The 12,885-nt window shown below is 38.0% G+C and overlaps 1 protein-coding gene across 1 annotated transcript in view; it reads right to left on the reverse strand.

Annotated features, from left to right (window-relative positions):
• The window catches only part of LOC140476440 (RAS guanyl-releasing protein 1-like), a 114,221-nt gene that overhangs the window by 37,763 nt on the left and 63,573 nt on the right, over positions 1-12,885 (reverse strand). Inside the window, exons 6-10 of the mRNA XM_072569052.1 lie at positions 10,572-10,725; positions 7,625-7,798; positions 6,954-7,070; positions 4,976-5,251; positions 1,250-1,330 (exon numbers count right to left, since the gene is read on the reverse strand). Coding sequence (XP_072425153.1) covers positions 1,250-1,330; positions 4,976-5,251; positions 6,954-7,070; positions 7,625-7,798; positions 10,572-10,725 — 802 coding nt within the window. The remainder of the gene's footprint in view (positions 1-1,249; positions 1,331-4,975; positions 5,252-6,953; positions 7,071-7,624; positions 7,799-10,571; positions 10,726-12,885) is intronic.

Genomic DNA, 12,885 nt, shown 5'->3' on the forward strand with positions numbered 1-12,885 from the left:
ATGATCGTGAAGTGATACATTTTGATTGGAAGAGAATGGCGGTCACAACTCCTTTGAAAATGTGTTGAGGTAGGGTAGAGAAGCAGAGAGATCAAAGGTAGAGATATACAAATCACTAAAAGTAATAACACAGCTGAATAAGGCTAATAAATAAAGCAAAATACTGGGATCTCATTTCTTGAGTTCTGAACTGAGGCCACTGCACTAATAGACACCCGTATATTATTCAACAGACGGCCTCAAAATTAATTTGCAATAAAACCAGCAGAATACAGGACTCAACATTAGTTCCTAGTGATATGAGTTATTGCTCACCTCCCAACAAGATGGGGAAGCTATGCATATACCCCACACAAAGACTCAAAGGATCAGCATCGTTAGTGGACTTTTGCAGCTGTTTCCCCAGACACCCATAGCTGATCCTTTTAATACAAAACATATCGCTAAGACTACCTTTGCAATCAGTTATACCAATAATTACATCAAGGAGAAAATTTCTAAGGAAGAGGATAAGCTGTCAGATAGTTATGCAAAAATATTTCTGCACATGATCATTCCATTTTGCTTTGTAGACAACACATTTCAAAACAGAGAGTTAGTTGGTGAATTGTCCTAAAAAGGCTTAATGTGGAACAACCGTAAAGGACAGGAAACATGTTGCACATCATATTGTGGCATTATGTACAGACAGACCATCTGATGTTTAAGTTATCTGTGAGTAACCTTACCATTGACTGATAGGACATTGTCTATTTTATGCTATTAGTCACTTGTAATACTGATAACAGGCAGCTATTCAAAGTTAAAATGATTCACTCTATATTTTGTTAAATTCAAATATTTTGCAGATAAATCTAAAATGGCTCAGTTAAGATCATGTTAGCGTATCAGTTGGGATTATTTCTGACAAAATAATATTTATAAATGCTGAGATGAGTTTGTGTTCTAAGTTTTAGTTCAACTTCCAAACTGTATGACTTTTCTTACATTTAAAGGTCTTGGATACTTAAAAATTGCATTCATACAGAAATCAATTACAAACTTCTTCGGAACCAGAGGCCATTTGATTTGAGTGTATCCAAATTTCATTGTCTTTAAAATTTTTCCATCTGCACTTTTTAATGAAATGTAATTGATTATTCTGACAAAGTGATCACAGTTGCAGACAGCAATAATGGATGACATAACATGGCATTGAGTGGGAAAATCAGGGTCATGAGATAGCAATAGTTTGAAAAAACTGCCTTACTGGAACTTTGTTATTCCTTGGCTCACGGGCATACGAAAGCTCATAAATCTCATCTTCTGAATAGTAGAGGTCCAAAGAAAGCTGAAATAATGCAGAATACATAAATTACATATGTTGTTACATAAGCAGTTTCAAACACATGTTTTAGTCTTAACTCACTTACTCCATAAATGACTCACTTTTGACATGAACCTTTTATTGTAAACTAACAGATCTACTAATTTAGAAGTGTTATACTTGTTCATTTTAATTAATGACTTAATGATTACCAATTACTCCAATCATACTGGATACCAACAGAAAACACCAGTAACCATGGTTACTGATGGCTTATGATAGAATGATTGTTGTTGGAGTCACGCTTCAATTGACTGCACCAAACGCTCCTTTTTTATAGAATCTAGATGCGGAATCTTTCAGAAATAGATCTCAATCAGGGTGAAACCTTTGATTCTCTTCCAATCTTCTCATTTCTCTCATTGCTACCTCATTGGAATATGGTTTCAAAGGCATTTTGTCCAAGGTCATTAGAAGCTTACCCTTGTGAGTATTATTCATATGAGTAGTGACAATGGAGGGTCAATGGGCTGACTGCAGGAATGCCTTATCCTTTCTTCAGCACTATTCACAAATGCAGGGGTTCAAGACCATGACTGATAGAATACCGTTTCCGAATTCAGAAGTTGAACAGCCAATTGTACTGACTCTATTGTTATACCACTTAAAATTAGCAAGGAATGAGTTCAGAAGTGGAGATTAGACTCTGGTCATTGGCATGATCCCTCAGGATTTTTAAATGATTAGAGACATTGTGTTTAGCATGAAAATATTCCTGATGGATCACTGGTAAAACACATCATAAGCAGACAAAGCAAACAGCAAATTATTGTCCAGTATGAGTATCAATAACTTTACTATCAATAACAAGTGCTTAATGCACAATAGCTGTTAGGTATGTGACTGTTCTCCAATAGAGAGGGTTAGAGGATAATGTATCCCAATTTGCTGATGATACAAAAATGTGTGGAGTGGCATATTGTGATGAGGATATGAGGAATCTGATATAGATAGGTTGAGTGACAGGGCATGAATTTGGCAGATGGAGTTTAATGCATAGAAGTGTGAAGTCATGCACTTTGCTTTGGAAAAATCCAAAAGGGCAGGCTATTCTTTAAATGGCGAGAGACTCCAAAAAAGTGCAGCACAAAGGGGTCTGAGTGTCCTTGTGCATGAAAAGTCAACTAATTCAGGAAGCAAATGGAATTTTGGCCTTTATTGTTTGGAGATAAAAATAGGAAAGTCTTACTACCAGGGTTTGGGGAGGTTGCATCTGAAGTACTGTACAGTCTTGCACCCCATAATTAAGAAAGGATTTACTTGGCATTGGAGGTAGTTCAAACACAATCCACTACGTTGATTTGTGAGAGGACGTTATCAAGAGTAGCTAAACAGGTTAGGACCAGCATTCCGTCTAAGCTGCATTCTTGCAGCCACTCCAAGGGTCCAGTTATGGCAAATGTGGCTTTGAATTCCTGATTCAAGTGTCACTGTTGTGCATTGGCCTCCAAGATTCACACAGCCAAAAAACATCAGAAGGCACACTGGTTAGAATTTTATTTATTACCATTCAGCAAAATGAGTGGTAATCTTATTGAAATATACCAGGTTCTGAAGTGGCTTCACAGAGTGGATGTTGAGAAGATATTTCCACTAGTAGGGGAATTAGGGAACACTCACTTAAAACTGATATGCAAAGGAATTTGATCTCTTAGAAGTTAGCAAATGCATGGAATTCTTTTCCCCAAGGAGTTTTGGAGGCTAGATCACTCAAATCATTTAAAGAGGCGATAGATTTTTGATATATCAGGGAGTTAAGGGCCATGAACAGTTGGCATGAAATAGGAGTTGAGACTTGGGGCATATCAGCCATGATCAGTGGGGCATATTTGAAGGTCCAAGCAGCACTTTCCTGCTCCTATTTCTTATATTCTTAATCCCTGTGAGAAAGCTAACTGTCACTTGTTACATTATTTACCATGAGCAATTTTCTCATAGTATCCAGACATGAATGAGCATCCATTTCTTTCTCCTCTTGCTCCCACCCCAACCCAAGAGCTATGCACCATGTAAACAGGCAAGTAGTGACACCACCCAACTTTACAGCAATGCTGCAATTGAGCAGACAGCTAAGATGTGTACAGATGTCTGGTGACAGCTTATATTCTCATGGTTACCTTGGAAAGTGGTGCCTGAACTTTGATCAACACTTTGTGACAGGAGAAGTTATTCCACAAAATATTGACGTTATAAGCATGACTATCATAGTGTACTTAATATTGATTTTTGTCAATTAATAGACAGGTAACATTGATAAATTATGCTTTGAATATTAATTTTCAAAGTACAATTTACCTTGGTCTGAAGTGTTTAGGCATTAACGAATATTTTGATTTATTGTCACTAAATGGATTCTATTGTGCATGTCCTAATGAGGCTGCCCAGAGGGTAATAATCTCTAATAAGGCTCTGCAGATGAAGAACACTATTTGAATTTATATAATTTCACCTAATAATGACTTTATAACAGGCTTCTGGCAGATTTCACAAGATCTCTGCTTCAAATTCAATCATGAAACCGCCAATGAACGGAGGCGCCAGTACAAAGGATGGGGTTGCAGGTTAAGTGAACCTACTGAAAATAATGTTTGCTGGAATAGTGTATTCAGATCAATGCTTATCAATTTAATTTCACCAACTTTCAGGGAGCACCTTTCCAAAGTTCCTCTTCAATTAAATACAGTGTAAAGAAGCACAAGGGAAATAATGTAGTGAGATTAAAGAAACTTAGCAATTATTAAATTAGATTTATTCTATATTATAATAGAGTTGTTTTTCTTAAAATATTCAATTTGTTGATGACCAAGCACTTTAGACAGATCACAGAAGGAAATGGTTTTCTGATTTTAACAAGTTCATCAATATTTCCTCATGTTGATTGTGAAAGTGACTTGCTAACTTGCTTTAATTTGAGTTGTAAAATTTAATTTTATCCTCTCAAATAGTTAAATAAAAAGAATTGTCTGAAGATGACACCTCCTTAAAATTTTAGTTTGCACACCTTAATGTGGGACTATCATACAAAGAGATGGGCAATTTAGAAGTCCAGACAGAAGTTTTCTAATAATGAAAACAGTAGGTTGATCAAGAGTTTCATTTCTGTTGGGCTTGTGATCAGTCTGACTAATCACAATGTTGATATTTTATAATATGAATGTATGGTCTAGCATCAATAATCATTCATGTGGTAAATATATTGGCCTTATTATATATATATATATATATCTCAGGATTCGTACAGAATAAGACACTGGAAATGGTAGATTTATATTTTGTTTTTGAGGATTGGAACTATTTTATCCAAATTATGGGCTTCTCTTAATAAATCAGCATTATTTGCACTTTTTCTAGAACCATTCTTTCATACTGTCTGTAGAAATGGTATTATTCAGCATTTTCAAAAGCAGCTTGCATTTATGAAAGGATGCTTTTTATTGTAAACTGTCTCAAGGTGCTGAATTCATGTCACTCGTGTATGCTTTAGCTACAGTTTTCCTGCCATTTTTGAGACCTAAATGCCCCAACATTTGGGGTGCCACTTTCACGCTTCTACCAATGGTTGCCTTTAGGAATCGAAAACTGAGACAAACAACTATCAGGCAGACATACTGTGAGCAAGTGCACCAGGTCCTTGTTCGCATCTAATGGGGGTGCAGTGTTCTGAAGCTGCACAAGCTCGTTGATGTGATTGTAGAGAGTCTGCAATTTGTGTACATTAATTTTGTTGTCTTCAACACAATCTGGCAAGGCTTCGTGTAGTGAGATAAGATCTTTCAGGTGGACACCCAGAATAGGGATCTTGAAGTCTGTGCATTCACTGTACACACGTCGGTAGTTGTTGTAGTTTCCACTGGACGAGAGCAGCTCAGTCATTTCATTCATCACCTACATTGGAAAAACCCAAAGTTACAGACAAGCGCTTCTGAATGTTTTTGCTTAAAATGAATCATTTATCTTCCACTTAAGTTTCCTTTTGACAGCTGTGGAGTATACATGCCCAATGAAAACATAGAATTAAATAAAGGCATGGAAATTCATTATCATATAAGTCATCAGCATTTAGCCAGCACCATGTTAAGTTGGTATTTTATACCTTTTCTGTTGATTGTGGGCCCACGTAACTCTGCCAAACAGGTTTTGGCTTTCATCCTGCAAGAATCCGCTGTTTTGGGGAGGCAAAGGGAGATGACAAGGGTTCCTCAGCATTTAGTGTTCAATCATGAAAGCTAGCGTAAGGGGGGATAGTAGTTGTTCCTTGCCCTTATCTCTGATTTCCATGCACCCTATTCTCATGACCTCTTCCCACCCTTACTCACTTGTGAACTATGTCTTTTGCTGATTCTGACACTCTCCCTCAGTTCAAAACCAAGAGCACACACTACTGCCAAAGGCACTGTCCGTTATGTTTGGTTTCTGGCCTCTTTTAGTGAGCAGCATTTATATCCATAGGATTCTGAATCCCGTTAAGTATCTGAGAGGTCAGGCCTACCCCTCAGAAGTGAGGCAGGATTTCTCACTGGCTCTCCAATCCATGTGCTGAAATCATGTCAATTACATTAAATTCTGCCTGCCATTTGGGGAGGTAGCTAGTAAGGGAACCTTTTCTGAATACATAGTAATCATCTGAATAAAATAAAAATCAGGTTGCCTTCATTGTGAGTGTCATTTTTTATTCTTCAATCTATATTGTAATGTCCTGTTGAAATGGGATGGCTTGAAACTGTAAATCATAGAAAATGAATACCACTAAATCTTAAATATCAGTTTTCACAGAGGATATATGATTTGATGATTGTTTTTACACATACTAAACTTTAATTGCACAGAAAAACAGAGAAAGATCATTGAAGCTATCATTTTACCTACACATTGATTCCATATATAATGCTGTTTATACTCTATATATTACCTAGAACAGCCAAACTGTGCATTCAAATCAAGATACAATCTTTGTTTCTTAGTTGTTGTTTTGCTTATTTGTTTCCAACTGACTGACAGCTTCTAAGACATATACAGGTTGTGGAATATTATTTTATGCCAAAATGGACCAACGACATTACACTTGCCACAGATGTGAACCTGACAACTACTGAGGGCCAGAATATTTGCTGTTCTTGTTTTCCTTTGAAAAAAAGTTGTTGGCCTTCTGAAATTTCATTTCCATGATATTGAAGAAATGTCACCTCGGGTGACAGTAGAGACCACAAAAATTGACCTCCATAACTCTGAGCCGGAAGGTGAAAATTAGGCAGTACCCCCTACTCTTGATCATTGTTTAGTGACTGCATCTGGAAGCTCCATGTCTATGGGTATTTGGGGACAATGTCATTGAGCTTGTTGGAAATGCCTCCCACAGTCCAGTTCTCCTCTGTATGCATTGTTTGGCTCATACATGAACACAACCTCAAAATACCGAAGAGCGCTGCTGCCTATGGAACTACACCCCAGCTTGAGTCACAGTTGAGCAAAAGAGATTTAGGAGAATTATGTTGTGGCAGTCAGATTTGCAATGTTCCGCAAAACAGTTGCATGAAGCCTTACAATGTCACAAGAAGATCAGTTTATAACACTGAAGGAAAACACTAACCTTATGAACATCATGAGGGACACAGGTGCTTGTTTCTTTGAGTCTGGAAATTGAGCTATGACACAAACCTCCAACCACTGCCATTAGTGTATTAAAGTTCTGAAGCTGCTGGAGTTTCTGTAGAGAAGGTAAGATGACAATGCCTCATAAATCAAACAAGAATAATGGCACAACAATAAGATTCAAATCTACTGCATTGCAACCCATAATTAACACCTCCACCTGGATTCAAAACACTAAAATATATAATCTATTGAAATACTTAAGAGTACATATTTCCCTGAGTGTGTAATCTTAAAGAAAAATTCCCTTGCTAAGTTATAATTATGACCCAATGACAATTTAATGTTTTATCTTTTTGTTGAAATCTTTGTTTGGACAGCATTTTTTATAATTTTACATTTTGTACTTGGTTCTCAAAGTTGCACGGGTTTCTGACTCAGTGTGAATCGCCAATTTATTCCAAAAATTAGAACAGATGACATTGAGTAGCATTGCAGCTGTAATTGAAACATTACCCTATGTCAGACTATGTGATATATGGCCAAAATACAGATAAAGCAAATTTTAATTCACCTGCTTCAAATTGTACTAACAATTTACTATGACAATAAAGATGACCAAACAACACAAGCTGCCTATTTGTCAAAAGGAACTAGTGCCATCCATACCTGAGCCACACAAATAAACTTGGTGAAGACTTCAGCCCGTAACTGTGGTGTTGGTCTGCTGAGAACCATAAGCTGGACCCACTGTGAAATGCCATTACACAAAGCAACAGAACGTTCCATTGTGGGATTGTCCTTTACACAGCCAGTCAACACATAATTCTGATAATCTGAAAACTGGATAAAATAAGTCCTGGTTATACTCTATTTTCTATTCATTAATTTCCTGGTTCACCGTAAGCTGCCTTTATGTTGCAGAACAGCTTTTATTTGAATTGCACAATTATTGAATTCACATCAATTTGGTTGACAATAGATCCTTCTGTATGCTTTAATTAATTTATAGAATGTAGGCATTGCTGACTGAGCCAGCATTTATTGCCCATCCCTAGTTGCCTTTGGCAAGGTGGTGGTGAGCTACCTTTTCGAATTGCTGCAGTTAATTTGGTGTATGTAGACCCACAGAACTATTAGGAATGAGTTGTAGGATTTTGACCAATGGTACTGAAGAGATGGTGATATACTTACAAATCTGAAGGGTGAACGGCTTGGACAGAAAATTTCAGGTGGGTGGAGTTCCCATGTATCTGCTATCGAGATGGTAGTAATCATGGATTTGGAAGGTGCTCTCCAAGGACCCATGGTGCACTTCTGCAGTACATCTCATAGATGGTACACACTGACACCACTGAGCTTCAGTGGTCGAGGGAGTGGATGTTGCAGGATGTGGTGCTAGTCAAGTACGCTACTTTATCCAGGATGGTGCCAAGCTTCTTGAGTGTTGTTGAAGTTGTACCTATTCAGGCAATTGGTGAAGATTCGATACCACTCCTGACTTTGGCCTTGTGGATTGGTTTGAGGGAGTCAGAATATCAGTTACCAAATGCAGGACTCTTAGCCTCTGAACTGCCCTTAAAGCCATTGATTTTATATGGATCGACTGGTTTTGTTTCTGATTAATGGTAACCCCTAGGGTGTTGTTGGTGATGGTGGTATCATTGAATGTTAAGGGATGATGGCTAAATTCTCTTTTGTTGGAGATGGTCAATGCCTGATACTTGTGTAGCACAAACATTATTTGCCACTTATCAGCGCAAGCCTGGATTTTGTCATGTCTTGCTATACTTGGACATGAACATTGTACAATCTTCAGCACTTCTGACTTATGATAGAGGGAAGGTCCTGTATGTGACAAACAGATCTATACAGCTCAAGAACATTTAAAAGATACAATAATTAAATGCTTGAGCTCTCTTACAACCAGCAATAAAAAAAAATGTCCAGCACCTTTGCCTCTGTTATCTTTTTTTATTAGGGAGAGACTGTCACCAATAATGCACCATAAACTACCTCCAAAGGCAGTACTGAAGGTATAAGTGATGCCTTGCATGTAATAGCATTTCTATGTTGTTATGGAGGGACAAGTGTAATATGCTAAGTGTCCACTGTTGTTCAGTGGCAGCAATAGAGCATTGACTCAAAAGGCTGCAGGTACAAGCTCCATTTAAGAGATTTGTAAGCCCTGAACACAAATGTAATAGACTGTTTCAGTGCAGTACTAGAGGACTGTTTTTCAAATGAGATGTGAAACCATCTGCTAACTCTCAGGCGAACATGAAAGTTCCTAAGGCCTTGCTTAAAGAACAGGTGGGTAATTCTCCCAAAGTCCTGCCTAACATTTCTCTCTCAGCAATACGTGAAAGAGTTGGTCATTTATTCTTTTGTTGTTTGCAGATCTTAACACGCACAGGTTAACTACCATGGTTCCTACATTAGAACAATTAAATAAGAAATTACTTGATTGGCTGCCATTGTTTTGGGTTGACCTGAAGACATGAAAGGCAAAATCATTCTTGGATGAGTGTCAGGGATCAGTTAGTTGGATAGCTGTTTTGCAAGGCTGAATGATACAGACAGCATGGATTCCATCTTCTCAGTCTCACCCCCTTGTCTGAAGTGTGGTGATCCTTAGTTTAGACACACCACAGTTGACTCTTTCTAATAAGAGAGCAGACAATTGTCCTCTAGGACAATGGCAACTTTCAATATCCCAAAGCTACTTTTAGAGTCACAGTAAGGCAAGAACATGAAAGGCATTGTGTACTAGTGCCAATGTCAGATTGATTTCACTTGCAGATTCAAGTGTGGAATGCCCAGTACATGGTAGTGTCAAATCTAACCTATAGATCTCAGAATACAATGTCAGAGTTCCACCTGCCATTCAGTGAATAAAGGCAATGGGGTGAGGACAAATTCCATTCTGACTTTTTGCTGGTAACTGGATATTGAAATGAATAGAGAAAAGAATCAGGGAAAAGACAGAGGCATGGATGAGCTGAATTGTTCTTGCTGAGACCCGACATGAACACAACGGACCGAAGATTCTCCCAAATGTAGCTGATTGCATTCTATAAGGAGAAAAGTCATCGGGGTTTGGGTGAAGCAAAACAAAAATGCCATGATAACATTGTATTTTCTGGATGAATTTTTAACTACTTCAGTATTACTCAAACTGTTTTGGACAAATATATTGTCAACACAAATTCATAAAGGCGAAAAGGTCACTGGACATTCAGGTTGGAATTTAGAAGCCCCACTATGAATCAATCCTTGAAATTCAAATATAAGTTAGGAAGAGGTACTTTCCTAGTGTGATTGATTGAATTTGAATGCATGATAAGTGGAAGTCCAGGATCATTTCTCTTACTGCTGCACTGGTGTTGTCTGCTTTGTCAGAATTTAATGATTTCCCACACATCATCAATCATTTCAGTATCCATCACAATTTTCTACTTTGCAATTTATCTGTAAGTGTTTGAGTCTTAAATGAGTAAATTGAAGAAGTGTTTTATCTCACTCAGTAATGTAAAATAGAGAGATCATTTTAAGACAGTATTCTGATCGGAGTACTTTCCCTCCAATATCTCAATACAGTTAATGGCACACTTACAGAGATCCTCCGGAAGGACTTGAACTCAAGGTAGGTTAGGTGTTCAGCCAGCTCTCCTGGCTCCAAGTGATCAAACAGGAGAGAAACTTTTCGCTTTTTGCTACAGTTTGGTTTTATCCGTTGTGTGATTTTCCGTGACCAATCACGTGTATTGCTGCCAAATAAATGTAAAGATGTCCAGACAGTCCATTCAAACATATTTGTCAAACAGGATAAGACACGTATTGGAGTGTCCCATTACCTGTTCTGTGGTTTCAAGAATCTGTTCTCTTATCTGCACTACATTACTGAAATACCTTTTTCTCTTCTCCCCATTTCTTAGATCAATATCGTATTTTGTTCCATTGAAATATCTACATTGATATCTGTAGATCTCTGACCACCTTGTTGTGTTTTTCATATCACTGCTACCAGGCTGCTCATATCACACCAGTATCAAACCCCTAAACACTCTCTGAATTGAGTAGTTAATCTTTCAACAATTCTGATGCAAGGAAAGTCCCTCCTGTGCTTCTGGCTTCCTTACCTGTAAGATACCCCATGAAAATGCTGCTCTCACCCCTTCAGTAAAACACTTTGCTAAGTGCAATAGGGTTGTAGGTTTACTAACTTAAATGGAAAGCAAGAAAAATTATATTCTATAAGTGTGTAAGAAGAAACATATTAACAAAATAAACATCGTCCATTATAAGCAGAGTCAAGAGAATTTATGCTGACAAATAAGGAAATGGCAGAGAAACTAAACAAATACGTTTTGTCTAATTCCACAATGGAAAATACCAAAACCCTCCCAGAAATAAGGGGAATATAAGGGAGCTAGTGTTAACAAGGCACTGCAATATGTTAGTATATATATATTTTAAAAGTATTACAGAAGATAGTTGGACTTAAAATAGATAAACCCTCTGAGCCGGATGATCTAGAGTGTTTAAAGAGGTGGCTATTAAGATAGTAGATGTATGAGGAGTCCTTTAAAGTTTCACAGATTCTGGAATGGTTTTTATAGATTGAAAAGTGACTAATGTAACACCACTGTTTATGAGAGAGTGAGAGAGCTACTGTATAAGCTAAATATTTTTGCCGAATATCGTATCATAGGAAAACCTCTTCAACATAGCTACTGTTTAGAGGCATATGGACCATTCCAACAGTGTCTTCTTCCCCTTGTTATTTCTTATCTCTGCCCATATGGTTTCTAATCTTCCTTACCTTGCTATTGCATCAGATCTTGCTATTATATCTATTTCATCTAACAAAGCAAGCCCATTAACTTTCGCTTCCTGTCTATCCTTTTGAAAAGTCATATATCCCTGATTATTTAGTTCCTAGCTTTAACTCCATAATAGCTATAAAGTCATACTCATTAACCTCTATTTGTGCCATTAATTCATTTATTTTGCTCCAAATACTAAAACATTTCAATAGAGAGCCATTAATTTTGCCATTTTTTAAAAAAAACATTTTTTCCCCTTTGACCAAATTGGCCGCTTTTTAAAATGTTTCTACACTCTATCACTTCTTGTCCCACTCTAAGTATCAGTAATTAACTACCTGCTTTGCAGGCCCATGTGTCCCTTCTTTCCCCTTACCTCTAATTAATATGCCTTCTCTGCAGTTCTAGTTAACCAATTCATCAGGACACTGATCCCATCACAGTTCAAATTACATCTGGTCAACGTCTCCCATCTACCACAGTATGAATGCAAGTGCTGCATGTGCTCAAGTCCATTCCTCCCTATAAGAGTCTGAGCAATGCATTTAACTCCTTGTCTTTACTTGCCCTATACCAGCTTGCCCATGGCTCAAGTACTGATCCAGAAATTATTACATTGGAAGGCTACCTTTTAAATCCTAAGATTAGATTTGATTAGATTAGATTAGATTACTTACAGTGTGGAAACAGGCCCTTCGGCCCAACAAGTCCACACCGCCCCGCCGAAGCGTAACCCACCCATACCCCTACATCTACATCTACCCCTTACCTAACACTACGGGCAATTTAGCATGGCCAAATTCACCTGACCTGCACATCTTTGTGACTGTGGGAGGAAACCGGAGCACCCAGAGGAAACCCACGCAGGCACGGGGAGAACGTGCAAACTCCACACAGTCAGTCGCCTGAGGCGGGAATTGAACCCGGGTCTCTGGCGCTGTGAGGCAGCAGTGCTAACCACTGTGCCACCGTGCCGCCCACTAACTGTTGAAATTTTCAACAGAATTTCCTTTTTAATCATATCAATGTCGTTGGTATCAATCTGTATAACAACAATCCTGCCCATCCTCTCCTATTTCCTCTCCAGCCGTAGAGAGATGT

This window comes from Chiloscyllium punctatum, chromosome 4 (assembly GCF_047496795.1).
Source record: "Chiloscyllium punctatum isolate Juve2018m chromosome 4, sChiPun1.3, whole genome shotgun sequence".
Taxonomy (NCBI): Eukaryota; Metazoa; Chordata; class Chondrichthyes; order Orectolobiformes; family Hemiscylliidae; genus Chiloscyllium; species Chiloscyllium punctatum.